This window comes from Mastacembelus armatus, chromosome 24 (assembly GCF_900324485.2).
Source record: "Mastacembelus armatus chromosome 24, fMasArm1.2, whole genome shotgun sequence".
In the NCBI taxonomy this organism is placed as follows: domain Eukaryota; kingdom Metazoa; phylum Chordata; class Actinopteri; order Synbranchiformes; family Mastacembelidae; genus Mastacembelus; species Mastacembelus armatus.
The window spans coordinates 9,027,383-9,045,911 of NC_046656.1; the positions used below are offsets into that span (position 1 = coordinate 9,027,383).

General features: G+C 39.8%; 2 protein-coding genes across 3 annotated transcripts; one reads left to right on the forward strand and one right to left on the reverse strand.

Moving 5' to 3' along the window:
- The first annotated feature begins 1,873 nt into the window (after positions 1 to 1,873).
- Positions 1,874 to 5,813, forward strand: opn8b (opsin 8, group member b). Its single transcript, XM_026319088.1, has 4 exons — positions 1,874 to 1,961; positions 4,070 to 4,363; positions 4,609 to 4,937; positions 5,134 to 5,813. The coding sequence occupies exons 1-4, from the start codon at positions 1,892 to 1,894 to the stop codon at positions 5,494 to 5,496; spliced, it is 1,056 nt and encodes a 351-aa protein (XP_026174873.1). The 5' UTR covers positions 1,874 to 1,891; the 3' UTR covers positions 5,497 to 5,813.
- A 2,141-nt stretch (positions 5,814 to 7,954) lies between these two features.
- On the reverse strand, positions 7,955 to 18,478 carry mmut (methylmalonyl CoA mutase). Of its 2 annotated transcripts, XM_026319373.1 has the most exons (13): positions 18,379 to 18,478; positions 17,378 to 17,810; positions 16,758 to 17,125; positions 16,462 to 16,619; positions 15,335 to 15,506; positions 14,986 to 15,234; positions 14,629 to 14,740; positions 13,335 to 13,450; positions 12,484 to 12,599; positions 10,687 to 10,818; positions 10,434 to 10,581; positions 9,048 to 9,215; positions 8,419 to 8,553 (listed from the first exon to the last, which is right to left on the reverse strand). In XM_026319373.1, exons 2-13 carry the CDS (start codon positions 17,772 to 17,774, stop codon positions 8,425 to 8,427), a joined length of 2,265 nt encoding a protein of 754 aa, XP_026175158.1. In that variant the 5' UTR covers positions 17,775 to 17,810; positions 18,379 to 18,478; the 3' UTR covers positions 8,419 to 8,424. The 2 variants fall into 2 exon arrangements, with proteins under 2 accessions (XP_026175159.1, XP_026175158.1); XM_026319374.1 differs by lacking the exon at positions 18,379 to 18,478 and having other exon boundaries at positions 7,955 to 8,553; positions 17,378 to 17,774.
- Between the last annotated feature and the right edge of the window lie 51 nt (positions 18,479 to 18,529).

The following is an 18,529-nucleotide window of genomic DNA, read 5'->3' on the forward strand; positions in this document are numbered from 1 at the left end:
TTTGTTTCTGTCTAACTGTGAGTAAGGTGGGTGCACAGCTCAGAGAGGATTTTTAGATTATGGTTCCACCACCCTTGTCTTTGATACATATCATCATGGACTGTAGTCGGAAGCCAGTCTGGATTTTCTTAGATTTTTTTTAATCTTCTGTGCAACACAGAGATCATAAGACTCTTCATTGCTCATTGTGTAGACGAGGTTCTTTCACAGTAAATATGGTGGTGCTGACGATATGACCAAGAAAACAAAAACACCCACATTTCAAAGCAAATAGTCTTAAAATTAATAATGCAAATAAGAGCTACTTTACCTTGAAGAAGACTTTGGCAGTAGAGATGTGAAATCAACATCCATGAATGATGGAAACATTCAGTTCAAACAAGCAGTGTCTAACAGCTTCAGCAAAAAAAAAATCTGGGGACTCATCTGTTCTGTAAGATACCCTAGATATGATATGTCAGAGGACGGGGTGAGTCAGACAGGATTGCTTGATAAATCCTGATGTTGGCTTCATCACACTGAGATATTATGCTCATCACATTAGCCACAAAGTTAAATATATTGTACAGTTTCATGTTGTATTTGTAAACCAGAGGTCCTGATATGCACTGATCCTGAATGTGATCATAAATTGGTATTTGTTCAGGTGATACCTCAGAAGACACACCTCACCCGTTGGCTATGTCATCATTTTGTCACCCTTGCATCAGACAGCACTTTAATCAACACCTGTAGACTCTAAACACCTATCACAGAAAGACATAACAACAGAAAGCCCTGTTAATTACCGTCCCTTTGAAAATTGCTTCATACTCCTGCCTCAGAAAAGCCTAATAAACTTTGACAGCCTGGTATTATCACACTGTTCCTCTTCACACTCACCCACTCCTCCGCCCTGCACCTGGCTCTTAATCACTGACATCACTGGCAGGATAGCCTAGTGCGCAGGTGTCAACAGAGATGTAGAGACTCAAAATATTTTTAAATATCAGCTCAAACAGAAAAAATCAGTTACTCACTCCTGAAGATAAAGCTTTTTTTTTTTTTTAATTATTTTTGGATGTGTCACATCATTGTCTCATTATACTAGTTCACTGTCAAAAAGATAGATGTTTTCAATCTGACCTTATTACCTTCATTACAAAATAATTAGTGTTATAATTACAGCTCATGCAGAAGGAAGATCATTTAATTTATTTATTGAAATATTTATCTTTCTAGAAATAGGAGAACTGGCCCATTAAAGATCCACACACACACACTGCAGAGAATAAACACAGATCATGACCTCAGTCAACCTAACCAAACTGAAGTCAGGAAAATAAAACACGTGCAGCAGGAACAGTGAAAATAAACCTAAGCTGAGGGTGAGAATTGAGTGAATGAATCACACAGACTCTGCAAGGCATTAAAGACCACACACCCTTGTCTCAGCCACAGCTTTTAAAATATACAGATTTTACCCACAGGCTGTAGCGCTAATGTGAAACTACTGTAAAGATGAATGCGTATGTTTTTGCTATAAAGCGATTAAATGCTGATTAAATGCTGACTTGTGACTCTAGGACGTATGCCTGAGGTTTAAGGTGTTCTGATACTACTGGCTACTGTTCTCACGTCACTGATATAATTTCCATGGTGTGGACGGTAGGCCAGCCATCCATGTGTGCCCAGTGTGCCCTGCAGGTTACACCAGCGCGCTGCGCTGCGCCCTGAGGACCTCGCTGCGTCTCTGCTTCTTGATGACTTCTTGAACGCCTGCTACATTCCTACTGAGGACAGATGGACCTGGAAACGGAGCGCATCAACAGCGGCACGTTTTGACTCTCTCTTTACGTCCTGTGAAGAGTCAACTCTTCCGTCTTCATCTCGCTTATTCATCACCGTTTCAATGGATATCTACACCTCCACTTTATCTCCAGCGCTAGACGTCGGCACAGGTTGCTACCTGCTGGTTGTAGGTAAGTTCAAAGTCAGCTGTTTTCAGTGTAACTTGAGAGCTCATCATTCCAGCTTAAAAACTCTCACACTGGGCTCCCACAATGCTATGGATTGAATTTTACTTTTGGGCGTGTGTGTGTGTGGAAGGGGGCAGTGTGTGACCATATTAGATATCTTTCATATGACATATTATGACATTATGCAGTTTTCTTAACTGGTGCCTAAACCCAGCAAAGCAGTGTAATTAAAAGAGACATTAAAACCTTTAATGTGGTCTATAGTCATCCAGAGAGGGACTATGTGGCTGGTTCTGTCTTTGTAATAACATTTTATGTTAGAATAAATCAGATCTGTAATGTAACTGTAATGTAACTTAGTGATTTAAATTTGACTGTGACGTTAGTGATTATTTTACCTTTCACCTCTATGACGTTTTTGTCTCTAAAACATATACAGCACTGTGGTATATAAGTCAGACAATTAGAGCAAAACGTGTACGGACAGGAGAGAAGTGTCATATGACAATATATTTCTAGTCATATTGTATGTTCCTGGGAAAAAAACAGAAAACTACCTCTATGACGTATCGAAATAATATAACAGCGTTAAATTGGTGTGACCTGTTATAGTGTGAACATCATTTCAAATCTTAATATCTTAATATGGAGTATGTAATGTGTGCCACCAAAATATGCCTTAAAAACCTGTGTTCAGTGAGAACATCTGTCCTCTATATATAGCAAAGTGTACCAGTATGAGCTGAAATGAAGAAAGACCCTCCACTGATTGACTGGCAGCGACTTAGAGAGCAGGTGTTACAGATACATTGAACCCTTAAGTATAATGTCAGGTCACATAAGTTGTGATTTTAATGGACACATGCTGTGCTGCTCAATAGAAAAAATGCCAATCTGTGTAAGACCCACTTTCCTTATAGGCGTATTAGCAGTGAGGTGTCTCCATTGATTCTTTTCATCTCTGTGCCTTAAGTGGTTACAGCTATTGACATGTGAAAGTGGAAGTTAATCAGGTCACTGGGCTTTGCATCTGTTTATTCAATTCAATTCAGTTTATTTGTATAGCACCAAATCACAATACAATCATCTCAAAGCACTTTATCTTCATCTTCATCATCTCTAATCCCTCATGAGCAGCACTCAGCAACTGTGAAGGGGGAAAACTCCCTTTAACGGAAGAAAAACCGTCCGGTAAAATCAGGCTCAGTCTGGGTGGCCTCGACCAGTTGTGGTGAGTGTATAGAGGAGAAAAGAAAGAGGAGAGGAAAGAAGGGGAGGGGAGAGGAGGATAGAAAGTAGAGAGGGATGGAGAGAAAGGAGAGAGCAGCTGTTAATATGAGTCAGACGACTGAATATTTACTCTGCAGATTTTCATAATCGTTCTTAATGCGGTGAGTGCTACTTCAGTTCGTTCTGTTTCATGACAACCACGCGGTTTCTCAGAATGGCCAAAGCTTTCATTGAAAATGAGTTAGTTACTCTGAAAAGACATAATCAGATACAAATTGATGTTGGCCAAAATTTAAAAACCGAACAACACAAGATTAAACACTGGATGAGCCATGAAGGAAGTAACACTGAAAGGCTACGCTACACCCTGGTTGGTTTATTGCTACACCACCATTATGCAACTGTAACATCCCGTCTGTTCGGTTGTTTGTCTGATGTGGTTTGATATTCAGTGTAGCAGACATTTCTAAGCTCAGTGTTGTTTCGTTAATTAATTTGTCCCTTGAAGCTGCACAACACAAACCAAAAGGAAACAAAAGCTTTTCATGGACACTTTTCACATTCTCGTTCCTGAACCATGTACTTTATCCTTCACACTCAATGTTTCATACACAGAACACAAACACTTCACTGGGCCTCTAGAGCAGCAGTGATGCAGCCCAGGCCTGTAAATGTAGATAATCTGTTTGTTGCGGTGAAATTGTCCAACACGTATGTGTACGAGTGGGAAAACAAAGTATAATGTGCCACACAGAGACAGGTAGGTATCCAGGCAGCTCTGTAGGATACGTTTAAACATGGACTTTGAATGTGTTTTGGACAGATTTCTATTATAGTGAAACCACATTGTGCCCTTCTTTGTCTCCTCCTGTCTGTCTCAGCCGTGCTCTCCATCATGGGAAACCTGCTAGTCCTTATCATGGCATTCAAAAAGTCTTCAAAGATGAAACCGCCGGAGCTGCTGAGCGTGAATCTGGCAGTGACAGACCTGGGGGCAGCTGTCACCATGTACCCGCTGGCTGTGGCCTCTGCCTGGAGCCACCGTTGGCTTGGGGGAGATGTCACATGTATTTATTATGGCCTGGTAGGGTTCTTCTTTGGTGTTGCCAGCATCATGAACCTCACTGTTTTGGCCACTGTCCGCTTCATTGTGTCCCTCAACATGCAGTCACCCAGTAAGTAATCCACAATTTCAAAACCCTGATAGAAGTGCATATATATATATATATATATATATGTATATATATATATATACATGTATATATATATATATATATATATATATATATATATATAGTACATATTGTTAGTATGTTTACTGGGATGCCATTGTTGGCCTTTTTCATTTATCTATAATGTACAGTATGCTGAAAAGAAAGACAAAACAATAAAACGACATCCTTTCATTTTCTCTCTGCAGAAGAGAAAATCAGCTGGATGAAGGTGAAGATGCTGTGTATATGGATCTGGTTGTATGCGCTGATCTGGTCTCTCTTCCCTATTCTGGGCTGGGGCCGGTATGGTCCGGAGCCCTTCGGCCTGTCCTGCTCACTTGCCTGGGCACAGATGAAACATGAGGGCTTCTCCTTCGTCATCTTCATGTTCTCCTTCAACCTCGTCCTGCCTATTGTCATCATCATCTGCTGCTACTTTGGCATCGCCATCAAGCTCTATTTTACCTACAAAAAGTCGATAAGCAACAGCAACCGAGTTCCGAACATTATTAAGCTCCATCGCAGGCTGTTAGTCGTAAGTGACACATTTATTATTATAGGTTTGGGGACTTCCAGTACAAGTGACCTTTGCCATGTTGACTTTAGTCCACTAGCTTCTAAAAGCATTGAACACGTGGAAGTGGCTTTCAAAAGTGAAATGCAAATTTTCAAGGTCGGTTTTTATTTGAGATGGTGAACTTTACTGATGCTGTCCTCCTGTCCTGTTGCAGATTGCTGTCCTGATCAGTACAGGATTCATAGGCTGCTGGGCACCCTATGGCATGGTAAGCCTGTGGTCCATTTTCCATGACAGTAACAGCATCCCACCTGAAGTCAGTCTGCTGCCGTGCATGTTTGCAAAGAGCTCCACCGTGTACAATCCTCTGATCTACTACATCTTCAGCCGAAGCTTCAAAAGGGAGGTGAAACAGCTGCGGGGGTGGTGCCTAGGCTCGACTTCATGCCAAGTTTCAAACAACATCAATAACAGCATTTACATGATTACTGCTGATGTGAGGAATCCACAGCCTGAAACTGCTGCACAGTCTTCTTCGCGAGAGATCACTGAATTAAGGACAATGACTTTGGGTTAAAATACTTTGCTGTTTTCAGCACATGCTTCGGAAAAATGACTTTACCGTTCAGTATAGACTTTTTCCACTGAAAACTGTGGAAATATTAATGGTCTCATAATTACAATGTCAGTTAACAGCACAACACACTGCTATCTAACAAATTAAGTATCTTCACCAATTTGTTGACATTGGTGCAGTGTTTAGAAAACCAAATACAGACACAAGCTAGACATCCAGAAAAACCCAATCAAATATAGAAATGTCCTGCAAATACAGAAAACAACAAAATATAGACACACTGTAAATACTGAAATGCACCGCAAATACAAAAACAAAACCAATCATAGTAACAAGCTTTAATACCACAAAAAAAAAAAAAAAAATAGCAACGTTTCCTAGGGACATTAAAAAGTGAGACGCAGGGGAAGATGAAGTTGATTATTCAGCAGTAGTTTTAAAAAGTATGTTTTATATGCTTGCATTGTTCTGACTGCGTGATGTTATTCTAGTTATATGCTGTTAACCTGGCAGTATTTCTGTAGCCTTTAGTTTACGTAATGATACAGCAAGATATGAAAGATGTTGTAGCCACATAAAATTTAAGAAAGTAATGCACAAATTACCAACTATAGCAGATATCTAAATTCTTCAGGACTGACATACGATGTAGATGATTATTGATTGTTTTGTGACACCAAATCAGTGTTTTTTCCAGAAAAAGTTTTAGGTCAGAAATACCATGGCGGGTTTGTGGCAAATGTCTGAATTAAATGATGGCTATAAGTAGATCATGTTTTATAAATCTACCCTATAAAATTTTTCCAAAATGAACAAACGTGTCATATATGAGAAATGTGGTCTGTATGTTGTTTAGGATGGGGAAAGTGAAAAAGCTATTATATTTAAAGGATAAGGCTGCCATTATTTTGAGTTTATTAGTAATGATTTTGGATTAAAATCAAAAACAGAGTGCACACACCAGTGTATAATTCAGCCTTAAAAGAGTTTTCTGTGACAATAAGCTGTTCATGTCAATAAATAAGCTTCAGTTTAACAGAAAATTGTTCTTATTCTGCTTTGCCCAGGGATTTCTTTTGTCACCTGTAGTCACCTGAGTGTCACCTGTAATTCCTTTATCAAGTATTCAGTGGGCTTGTCATTTTAATCTTGCAGTGTTGTGCAATTTGTGACTACTGTTGAGTGTTGAATTGATTTTAAAATTTGTGAATGTAATGCCGTGAACTTTGAGCATATTTTTTGTGTATAACTGAACTACACCAGCAAACAAGTAAATACATAAGAGCAAGTCTGCTGTGGCTATATCTAATGAGGACACAGTCACTGTCATTATTCTAGTCATGCACGGATGCAAGTATAAGCAAGTGTACAGTCACCATTTATGTAAATTCTGAAATTTAAGTGTGTTTTCCTTTTGAGATATTGAAAGTCAGTGTCATTTCAGACATCCAGAGCAGCTGTCAGTGCTGTCACTCGGATGTCGTTATGCATATAAATTCTTCAAAATAAAATATCAGCGTGTATATTTGCATACGTTCCAAATACAAGATCATCCATAATGGTAGTATGCCTTATGGTCACTTCAGGTACAGGCCCTGCCAGGGATCAATAAAGTGGTGTCAATAACTACATCCATGTATCACAGGAAAATTGAGTGGGAGCAGACTGCCTCAACATACCACATAAATTACGTTAGCTTGAGGCATTTTAGAAACATCTCGGTCATTTTGCAGATGGACAAAAGCATGTTCATTGCCTACTTAAGACAGTTGACAAAATAGGGCAGTGCAGTGCCTTACATGTGCCAACCGGTCTCATTGTTCCCGCCAGGGACTGGCAAACTCAGATTTATCAAATATCAGATTAATTATAGTAAATTGTAAGGTGCTGCTCTGAAAATAAAACATTCTGTAAAGGTAATACGTCCTAACATTTACACCCAAATGTGTTTTCAAGCCAGACAAAAACAGCTGCAACCAGAAATGAATGGGTCTATACAGTATCTCCAGGGAATAATTACTCTGAGGGTCACAGTCTTTGACAAGCACTTATGCTCCACCTCCATCAAACCAATTACTGAAATGTCTGAACAGTTGCAAGCTAAATCATCCTCCCACATTTCAGACTCTCACCAGTTTGGTTTGAGCAATCATCCTTCACCTAAGATCTTGACCTCTAACATACAGTAAAATGGGATGTCAAACAGACAGAATTCACCTACTTTTTTAACCAATTGCATATCTCAGAAAAAGGTACTGCAGTTCACATAATGTGGAGATAGGGCTCACATTTATTTTAACCTGATAAATCAGATTCAGACTACATCACACTTAGAAAAATAGTATTGCATAAACTGTGATCAGCTTTTGAACAGAAGTCAGTTACTTCAAAGTTGATTCAGAAAGGAAAGATATTTAAATAACACAAGGCCACTTTCAAGAATGTCCATAAACATGTATGTCTCTCCATTGCTACTGTATTGGTACTGCAAATTACACATAGATATTGTATAATAAAAGCATTACATTCCATACTAAAGTACAAAGTACTAACCATAAATCAGTTTGCACTTACATCTCAGAATTTCAGGGATATTATACAGGAAGTTTCCAGTTAGTGAAGTAATTAAGTCAATCAGGATTTGAAGAGTATTCTTAAGATTTTGAGTGGTAATGCTCAATGAAAAAAAACTTTTTTATAATGAAAAATGAAAAAAATCTGAAGATTAGAATTCAAATTAAATTTAATATACAGAGAATTTAACAGTTTTAATGACTTTAATTAAATTCTCTGAACTCTCAGTGGGGAATGACATTTTTGTTACAACCTTGGGCTAAAATCAAACTGACTCTGTACAGAAACATGGGATCTCATGTGTGACTTTGTTGTAAAAACATGAATAGACAGTTTTTCTAGTTCTTCAATAATTCACATGGCTTGACGGATGTTTTCCAGGCTCTTCTCAATGTTGTCGATAACCTCCACTGCAGCTTGTGGGATCCTGGTTCCTGGACCGAAGATGGCACACACACCGCTCTGATACAAGAACTCATAGTCCTGTAGGCAAAGGTGGAACACAGTTCACACATTAACCACAGCTAAAGAGGAATTTGACACAGTCCTTGTTTGATTAAATTAACTACTGATGATTTTAGCTCAAAGCATTTGCCCCCCCCCAAAAAAGGATGAAATGGATTTTACAGACAAACAAGCCTGACAGGAACACAGTGACACGAATTGAGGCTGCACTGTGGCAGTGATTAGCTTGTGTTACTGGGGAAATATAACACGTCTTTACTGATCTTAAAAACATTAAATCTAGATTAAAATGTTAGGTTTCAAAATCCAAATAAAAATGTATGACTGTAATTGTACCTATACCTGCTATGAAGGGCAGGATGAAGATGAAGTGCACAGCTACTAGTGTATTGACTTTCAGTTTAAACATGTACATTTCAAAATAAATAGTTTTGGAAGAGAACATGACAGTGGGAAATGAGGGGAAACGTTAAGTTTAGAGATTTCATACAACAATAAGAGTCACATGTTACCTGTGGTGGGATGACGCCTCCACAGATGACCAGGATGTCTGGCCTGTTGAGCTTCCGTAGCTCTTTGATGAGCTCTGGGACCAGGGTCTTGTGTCCTGCAGCAAGTGTGCTGACCCCAACGCAGTGAACGTCTGCATCGACCGCCTGCTGGGCAACCTCGAGGGGAGTCTGTTCACCCCCAGACATCAGTTATGAAAAAACAAAAGACAACACTTCCAATTATCACCAACACAAAGTACTGTCTCAGCTAGAATTGAGTGAAAACTCTGGGGTAACTTTCATTTAATATTCATCCACTGCTTAAAAACAATCCTATGATTAATTCTTATTAGCTACTGTGTTACTTGTATTCAAAGAACCCTTTGAAGTGCTTTCAAGAGATATCCAGTATTTAATTACTTGCACAGAATATTCTATTCCTTCGTGAATTCGTCACTAGCAACATCACTAATGTCAAAATTTAGTAAGCTGTATGTCCCTGAACGCTACTTTCAAAAGCTACACGTATTTCCCATTTACCCTGTCTGAGACCGAGGTTCACAAGTTCACATGAAGGTCAACCAGGAATCAGTGCACAGCAGTCCTGCAATAAATCCTCCCTACATGTGTTCAGGTGGATGTTCAGCTTTTGTTCAAAACCGCAAGTGCTGCTGTTCCACAGTGCTGGGTGTTACACAGAGAGGTGTTTCTGAAATGAAGTCTAGGCTCATTGATATAAATGGTGTCGACAAAATAATAGAAAAAACAGTCACTATTAAATAATATGATACAACAGCAGCACAGAATCTATTTTGCAAAACAAGCTGAACCTGACTCCCAGAAGACATGAATGGTTTCTGCCCACTCTGGTCAGAGAACATAGAAATATTCAGCATAACTTCATCAAATTTTTCTCACTGGTTGAATAATTCTTTCACACAGAGAACAGAATCAGTCAAACTGCTTACAGAGCTTTTCCACAGGTCATACCTCGATTTGTCATAGCACACAGGGGGGACTAATACCATTAATGCTGCCTTGGTCTGACTGTGCCAGATACAGAGACATAACAGGACCCTCGCTCTGACACATCTGAATGGAATGCAGCCATCAGTAATTAAAGTTATCAGATGTGCCTGTGTCTGACAAGCTGAAATATCATCTAGAAAACTACTGTATACTGACAAATGTTTATGTAATCCACATTTTTAAATAAAATGAAACCCTCTAATTATAGACACAATAAAAGAGAAAGCAAATGAGGGAAAATTTCTTTATGCCCATTGTATAAAACTGCCTAGATTTTTCTTACTATTATTATCCATCTGCAGCAGTCACCATACACTTTAGCTGCCTGTGTGATTTTACCTCCTAAAAAACTTCATGGTTCTGCTGTATGACACTGACCTGAAACAGAGGTCCGATGTCCACGTCAAAGCCCAGGTCAGCAAACCCTGTGGCAATGACCTTAGCTCCTCTGTCGTGGCCATCCTGCCCCATCTTTGCCACCAGCAGTCGAGGGTTCCTGCCCTCATGCGTCTTAAATTCTGCAACTCTTGAGATTTGAAAAGGAAAAACAAGTTTTTTACAAGCCTGAAACATAAGAAATCAATTGTTCCTTGTGATGTACCAGCTGTTGTTGAGTTTTGGTACTTTCTACCTGTTGTGGACCACAGTGATCTCCTCATGCTCCCCAAACTCACTGCGGTAAGCCCCGCTTACCATCCTGGTGCTGGCCTTATGTTCCCCAAACACTTTCTTCATGGCATCAGTTATTTCACCAACAGAACATCTGTGAGTAAGGAGCAGAGAGTATCTTTGATAACTAAATAAACAACACAGTACAACAATTCATGCAGCTCCAGATCATTTTAACAACCACCTTCAACAAACTAAATGCTAATTTGTTTGTCTTTTCATTGGAGAGTTCAACATTTTACTGCAGTGTGCTTGGTTACCAATATGATTACCACATTATTCAGCAAGTCAACCTATTAAAAGCAAATTATTCAATATGAAAGCACACTGTCGGGACGGGATAGTATATTGAAATTTGATATACTGTGATTCAAAAACATCTAGAAATGTGTTGCGTGGTCTAGGTCTATTTATTAGTCTACATACATACTGTACACCAGTTTATATTTTTTGTAAATAAGATAACATAATGCTAGTAAACAGCCATCATCGTTTTCCATCATTTAGTTCAAATCTGTCCTACAGAGGGCGCAGTTGTCTTTAATATAGGCTAAGGTCTCCTAGGGCCTACTTTACTGAAGACATCAGCAGCGAGAGCTGAAGGAGGTGATGCCACTAATACAGAGATAGAATATGCTTCACCTGCATTTGAGTCATGGGTATGGCAGTATTTGGTCTTTTTACACAAAACCTACTTATCTATTCCTGCCACCACTTTAGTTCCTAGCGAACGTGTCTTTTCCACAGCTGAAGATATTGTAAACTCTCAAAGGTGGACTACCCTAATTTCAAATTAAAAAAAAAAAAAAAAAAAAAAAAATTTTAGGTTTCTATTTTCATTACAGATTACATTTCTTTATTTTGAGATTTTGATATTCTTTTACACTTCTTTTATGTTTCATCAGAAGATGTCATGTTTTTGAGAAATATTATTTGAACTTTGAACATGTTTTTTCTTTACAACCCAGTGCTAAAAAAGGAAAGTAGAATAAAGCACAGGTTTTCAGCAGTCACACATTGTCACTGAAATTTTAATTGGACTGTGACTGAGTTGAATCGTACATAAAATATTGTGCTTTGAATCGTATTGAGAAAAAAATCCCATCATCCTATCCCCAGGATATAGCCAAATAAACAGGGATAGTAGTGCAATATCATGGGCTGTTTAGACTAGAGTTCTGATGTTATGTTATCTCAGGCATGCTGTGTCTGTGTCTCTCAGCAAGTGAGCTGTGATCAGCATGTGGGCTCTATACAAAACACTGCGATGCTCAGTGCAAAACAAGCTGTCAGATCATTTCTTGTCTTCAAACACTATCGGAGCCTCAGTCACTCCATGTGTGTGACAGTTAAATATCTTGATGTCTTAATGCTGCAGGTAAATAATATTGACCACAGACATACTATGAAATACTAATAGTTCCCCAAAAACAAAACAGCACTGAAGAAAAATAGTGATCATGTAAAGGGTGTATGCATGTGAAACAAAAATCACATAGAGGATGTTACAGAAAGAGGATGTTTCTCATAACACTTATAAGATTGTAGATTATTTTCCACTTAGACTAGATTATCTGATGTTACTACTGTGTGTAACCTTTTCACAGAATCCATTCGTACTGAGAAAACATCTTATTGCAGTGAAGGCAGGAAACAACTGTGAGACTTACATTCAGGATTTGAAACTAAATTCATGCAGATATAAGTACACAGAGTGAGATTTCCAGTCAGAGATGTTAGTGACGGTGGGATGTCTGACCTAGCTCGTGCTGCCTCCACAGCCAGACCTAAAAGGTTGCCCTCCCTGGTTCTTGCACACTCCTCAATGGCTGCCAGGCACTTCTTCGCTGCCTCTGGGTCCCGACTTTCTCTCACCTAAAAAGGACACAAACGACTGTCTGAACCACACATACAACACTTCAAACACTGTCTCTGTGTTAGTCATCTGCTGTATGATGAGGCATATTTAAGGTCCAACTATACACACAGTTATGAAAATGAATCAATCACTTGTTGACATGTGGGACTGGCATGTTGTGACAATCCTCACGTCATCTACTTCTAATTCTGGTCCACAGGGAAATCATTTATGAAGTACACACATGTAATTATGCTCCTTCTCTTAAAAATACAACTGCTCTCATTTACATTTACACAGAGTTTGATGCCCCTTACTTTGCTTTTTGCACATGCTTTAGCGGAGATATTGTTCTTGGCTAAGCTGTGTGATATTTCTTTCTCTTGTTCTGACAGCTACTCTTCAAATGTAATGCCACGTTGATGCCCAGTGACCTTCCAACAGAGGCAGAACCAACTCAGAAGCGTTCTCCTGTTAATTTGCAAATAGTGTGTGCAACATGTAAAAAATGCAAAGCTGAATGTTTCAACAGTCCAGGACAAATGGGAGATGCCAATATGGAGGAAATGTATGCACAAACTGTGACTATTTCAGTATTACAATGTTTTGCTGCCCTTACCCTGTCCTTTACCTACGTTACTGTGATGTTACATGAACATTTCTTTGAAGAAAATATATATAAAAGGAACAGATAACTCATCTTTTAGATACTACTGATTTATCTAGAAGTCGATTCTCAAAGGAATACTGACCTTTGTCAGTTTTTCAATCTGTTTCTGACGTACGGCAGTGTTATCTATGGCCAGCACCTCCACTGCCTCCTCTTTTTCCAGACGATATTTGTTCACCCCGACAATGACTTCTGATCCTGAAAAAGGAAAAGAGAAAAACCATTGAGGCACATCAATCAGCAACAAAGAACAACATGACACAGTAGCAAATGTTTTTAGGGAAAGGCAGAAAGGAGCCATCCAAACACCCTGTTACAACGTCTCTACGGAGCAAAACAAGGATTCAGAATGCTTTTTTTTTAAAGCACCAGAAAGTATTCTGAGCCCATCTGGGGCAGCACAGCACAAAATTCAAGAAAACCCACTCAAGAAGATCTCAGACCATCAGAATCAGTTTGAGTCATTAGCATAATCCAGGAGCTCAAGACAGAAAACCATGCTTTCCTTTAACATTATTATTATTTCTTGGGTATATATAGATAGTCAGCAGCTGCTTTACGCACCAAACATATCTCCACTCAATATCAACTTTATGTAATATAGATAAGTGAATATACGGATAACTTCAGGAGTTGGGTAATCTTTACATAATTTAATTCTTACAAAAATGTGCTAACATCCTCATTAGAAAGAAAATCATCATCTTACAAAAAGAACGGTAATTGCTCTGTGTTCCTAGAATAGAGAACACTTTCCAGTGATGAGGCCGATGGGTTGTATCATCCTCCCCCAAAGTTCACCAGCAGCATAAATCTATTCTGTCAATGCCCATTACAGCCTGTGCGGTGATTGGTGGTATATGAACACCAGTGAGAGGAGGCATCATGGGAATTACCATTGTGATCTTCTCCATTCAGTCATTTTTGATAACACGTACAAGTGAATCCCATAAAGACACAACAAAGCCTCAATTAAACTCCTTGATAACACCCTGACAACAAATGCATACACATCGCTGCAAAGAAAACAAGACAATACACACTGTGAGCTGATATGATCTTGTGTTTCACATTATTATCCAGTCTTCAGGGTCTAATCACCTGCTTGGCTTCAATAGACTTTCAATAGGCCTGAACAAAAATCACATTGCAAGTGACTAAATACTGAATTCACAATCAAACGAGAACAAAATAGGACTGTTTATAAAAACTTCTGAGTGTATTTCAGATAACGCAAGACTAAGATCGTCTGCATAATAGAAACTTCTCTGCTGAGGGACAATAAATTTAATATTTCATGTGAAGTTTATTGCAGAATTGCTCCATACTGGCTTAAGCTAAGACAATGAGCCGCTTTCAGGCCATAAGATGATTACCTGAATCAATGCGGGCCTGTCTACGTGCTGCACATTCCTCAATACGGAGTTTTGGTATGCCCTCTGCCACAGCTCTGGCCATGCCGCCCATATCTTCAATATCTTTAATGAACTACAGAGTAGAAAAAATATATATACTGTAAAAAATGTGTCTTCATGATGTTGGTTTACTTCTGTAGTCATTTTACTTCATGCTTTATGACATAATAAAATCTGACAGCCACAAGTCAGGATGGTTTAAAAAAGTTAACATTTTTAAAAAAACATTCAAAAAGATAGATTTGGCTGTATATAACAGGTCAGCTTTAGTACTGGGATGGAAACCCAGGCTAGTGGACATTTGCCTAAACGACAAACCTTCATGGCTGTGTTATAAACATCATCTGTTAGAGCCTCCATCATATATGATCCCCCCCAGGGGTCAGCGACTTTGGGGATGCCCGACTCTTCTTGGATGATGATCTGGGTGTTCCTGGCAATGCGAGCACTCTTCACTGTGGGCAAGCCCAGGGCTTCATCAAATGAGTTGGTGTGTAGTGACTGGGTCCCCCCGAACACAGCTGCCATGGCTTCAATCACTGTGCGGATCACGTTGTTGTATGGATCCTAACAACAGTAGCCACAGCACAAAATTTTAATCATTGTAAGTACATTTTAAGTTTGATTTTAATTTTTTTTAATTATTCTTATTATGACTTTTATTAACTTGTTCAGTGAGAGACCAGCCTGAGGTCTGGCAGTGTGTACGGAGGAGGAGAGACTTGGCATTCTTGGGTTGGAAGTTCTCCTTAATGAGTGTGGCCCATAACCTCCTGGCTGCCCTCATCTTGGCAATTTCCATGTAGAAATTCATCCCAATACCCCAGAAGAATGATAACCTGACAGCAAGCACATAAAAAGGTAAAAAAAAAAAAAAAAAAAAAAGAGGGATACAAGTACAAGTATTAAAACAGACTGATCAATTCAAAATGTCAATCTTATTAGGCTTTTTTCTGTTTTTTGTCTCAGACTTCTCCCAGTGATGTCTATGAACAGATGCTACTTCCTTGTTACCAGAAAATGAAGCAAACAACAAACGTCATCAAAAAATCACATCCAGCGCTGTAATAAGCCATCATGCCGACAAATATGCATGTGATTATCTGGGAAAAAAATGATTCATCTAACAGATAATTACATCGAACATCATGTGTTTAAGGCCTGCCCCTAAAGAAATCATTATGTGGAGCAAGGTCAAGCTGGACTGGGTGGTAAGGATGTTCCTCATACAGAAGCACATTTAACTCTTCTATTATCTGAGTAATTGCAAGGCAGTGAAAAAAAGTCACATCAAGACATATGAAGAGAAAATTAGTGAGGCCTGGGAGGGTGAAGTGGCACAGCTGTCATTCTCTGAATAGACCATCTACTGTTTACAGCAGCTGTACATTATTGAACATCATTGATTTGAAAAGAAAAAGGAAATAAATTAACTTAGTGGAGCATCAGATGGGGCGACCCAAAGAGAATCACACAAAGAAACAGAAGCAAGGTAACTCTTTGGGATACAACTGAACCTTTGTTTAATTCTTGACCAAAAAATAGCAAATGACATCAAAAATCCTAAACATGTTAAAATGTCCAATATGCCTTCACTCATCTTTGTCCTGTAGCCTACATATATTCCGTATCTATATGGGATACTTTGGGTTGTGCTAAATTGCAAGTATTTGCATAAATTACTGTTAACAGAAGCCTTTCCATCCTGCTTTAACTCAATCCCATGCAGAGGGAAAAACCTTTGTAGTCTATGTGAGGCAGAACCTTAACAGTGATTTTTGCAGTTTTCCATACCTTGGGGCAAACTCATCGATGGTTAAACCTGCTTTCAGACCAGTGCGACAGTACTCCAGGCCATTAGCAATCGTGTAGGCCACTTCCAGGATGGCATCAGCTCCTGCCTCCTGAAGATGGTAGCCACTAATAGATATAGAGTTGAACTTGGGCATGTGCTGTGAACATTTCCAAATAAATTACAATAAACACCAATAAGATGTAAAATAACTGTAGGCATCATAAAAAATAAGGGGACAGTTGAAGTACTGTTTGTTACTCACAGTTTGTTAAAAACATGTTTGTTAAAAACATACCTTGGAGGTGTAAGCAAAGATGTCTGCAATGGCGTGCATGGAAGGTTCCGGGGGGAAAATATAGGTGTTGCGCACCATAAACTCCTTCAAAATATCATTTTGAATCGTGCCAGTTAGTTTGGCTTTGGGTACATCCTGCTCCTCTCCAGTCACAATAAACATCGCCAACACAGGGATGACCGCTCCGTTCATTGTCATCGACACAGACATCTTCTCTAGGGGGATGCCATCAAAAAGCAACTTCATGTCCTCAACTGTGTCTATGGCGACTCCAGCCATGCCGACATCTCCGTGGACTCGTGGGTTGTCTGAGTCATAACCACGGTGCGTCGGAAGGTCAAAAGCCACAGAGAGACCCTGCTGCCCCGCTGAGAAAGGAGATGGACAAAGTAAAGATGTGAGTCGTTTTAAGAAACACAACTGGAGACATCCATAATCAGAACAAAACTTGAGGTTGATTGGCCTGGACCTCAGTGAAACAACACCATATAGCTGCTGGTTATCTGAAGGGGATTCTGATCTGTGACAAACTTGTGTCCAAACCTGTGTGTGCACAAAACAAGGGTGACATTAAAGCACAGTGTTTCAGCTAAAAACAGAAAATGTACAAGCACATTTACCTTTAATGTTATCTTTATAGAACTTGTTGCTCTCCTCCACTGTGCTGAACCCAGCATATTGCCTGATTGTCCATGGTCTGTAGGTATACATGGTGGGATAGGGCCCCCTACTGTAGGGAAACACTCCTGGCAGTTCATTAGCAACACCGGCTGAGTCGGCTTTGGTGTACACAGGTTTGATGTCGATTCCCTCTGGTGTGTGCCAGATCAGATCTTCTGGGTTCTTCCCCTTCAGCTGTTTCTTAGCCAGACCGGCCCATTCAGGATCCAGCTCGACCTGGGTCTGACCTGGTATGGAAGTGTGGACAGGGGAGCGGCGTGTGTGGGTCGAGGAGACGGACGCTCTAACCAGGTGGCGGGCAGCCAGCCCTGCACATGCCCTCTGAGCAGTCAGCATGTTTACTGCTGGTCCAGTCAGACACACATGGATCACCTGAGGGACAATAAGGAGAGAAATGTGGTGCAGAGGTGGGAAAAGCTGTTTGCATGTCAACAGGAGTGAGTGGAAAAACCTTCACTGTTGGATCCCTGCTTGTTGACACAGTTTATCTTAGAGGACAGGCCCATCACAGGATCTGAACTGTTACTACTATAATATTAACTTTAATGTTTCCTATGTTCTTACTTGACATTTGGCCTTTTGGAAACGGGACAAGTGTTAGCTAGCTTGTGTTTAGCACCGTGAAGGCTCCACCAGCTGCACAAACTCATAAACAAACGACACCACACGTTTTCCCTGGAAGAGTCAAAGCCATGAGACGATTATATCACTTTTCCACAAAACAGTGGTGACAAAGTAAAACACGGGAACGTCAATAATTTGGGGGCTAACGTCGCCTGAGCTGCAGCCGCTGGCTAAAACCGCGTCAAACACCTGCACCGTGTTTACGTTTGTTTACATTTGCAGACAACAAAGCAAAGCCCAGCCCGCCAACATGACGCATTTCCTGCTTCACAGCGCTTCTGCATATACAAATATCTTTCAACATTATTTTTCTGACCTTGTCGTCTGTTATGCTCCGTCAGGTTTGCGTGTGTTCGTCTGTCCGATGAAGTTTCACAACATTTCCCATCAGCCAATCGCAGGCTACGGTCAGTGGATGAACTTTGACCTAAGACACCGGATGTACTTTCTAAAACCAAGATGTTTGA

Bases quoted from the DNA above. Each gene is read 5' to 3' on its own strand.
- opn8b (XM_026319088.1), top strand. From the start codon at position 1,892: ATGGATATCTACACCTCCACTTTATCTCCAGCGCTAGACGTCGGCACA. The intron at 1,962-4,069 runs GTAAGTTCAAAG...TGTCTGTCTCAG, and splicing joins TTGCTACCTGCTGGTTGTAG to CCGTGCTCTCCATCATGGGA. The intron at 4,364-4,608 runs GTAAGTAATCCA...TTCTCTCTGCAG, and splicing joins CCTCAACATGCAGTCACCCA to AAGAGAAAATCAGCTGGATG.
- mmut (XM_026319374.1), bottom strand. From the start codon at position 17,774: ATGCTGACTGCTCAGAGGGCATGTGCAGGGCTGGCTGCCCGCCACCTG. The intron at 10,819-12,483 runs GTCAGACATCCC...CCTTACTCACAG, and splicing joins GTGGAGGCAGCACGAGCTAG to ATGTTCTGTTGGTGAAATAA. The intron at 9,216-10,433 runs GTCAGTGTCATA...GGGGGTGAACAG, and splicing joins ACATCGGACCTCTGTTTCAG to ACTCCCCTCGAGGTTGCCCA.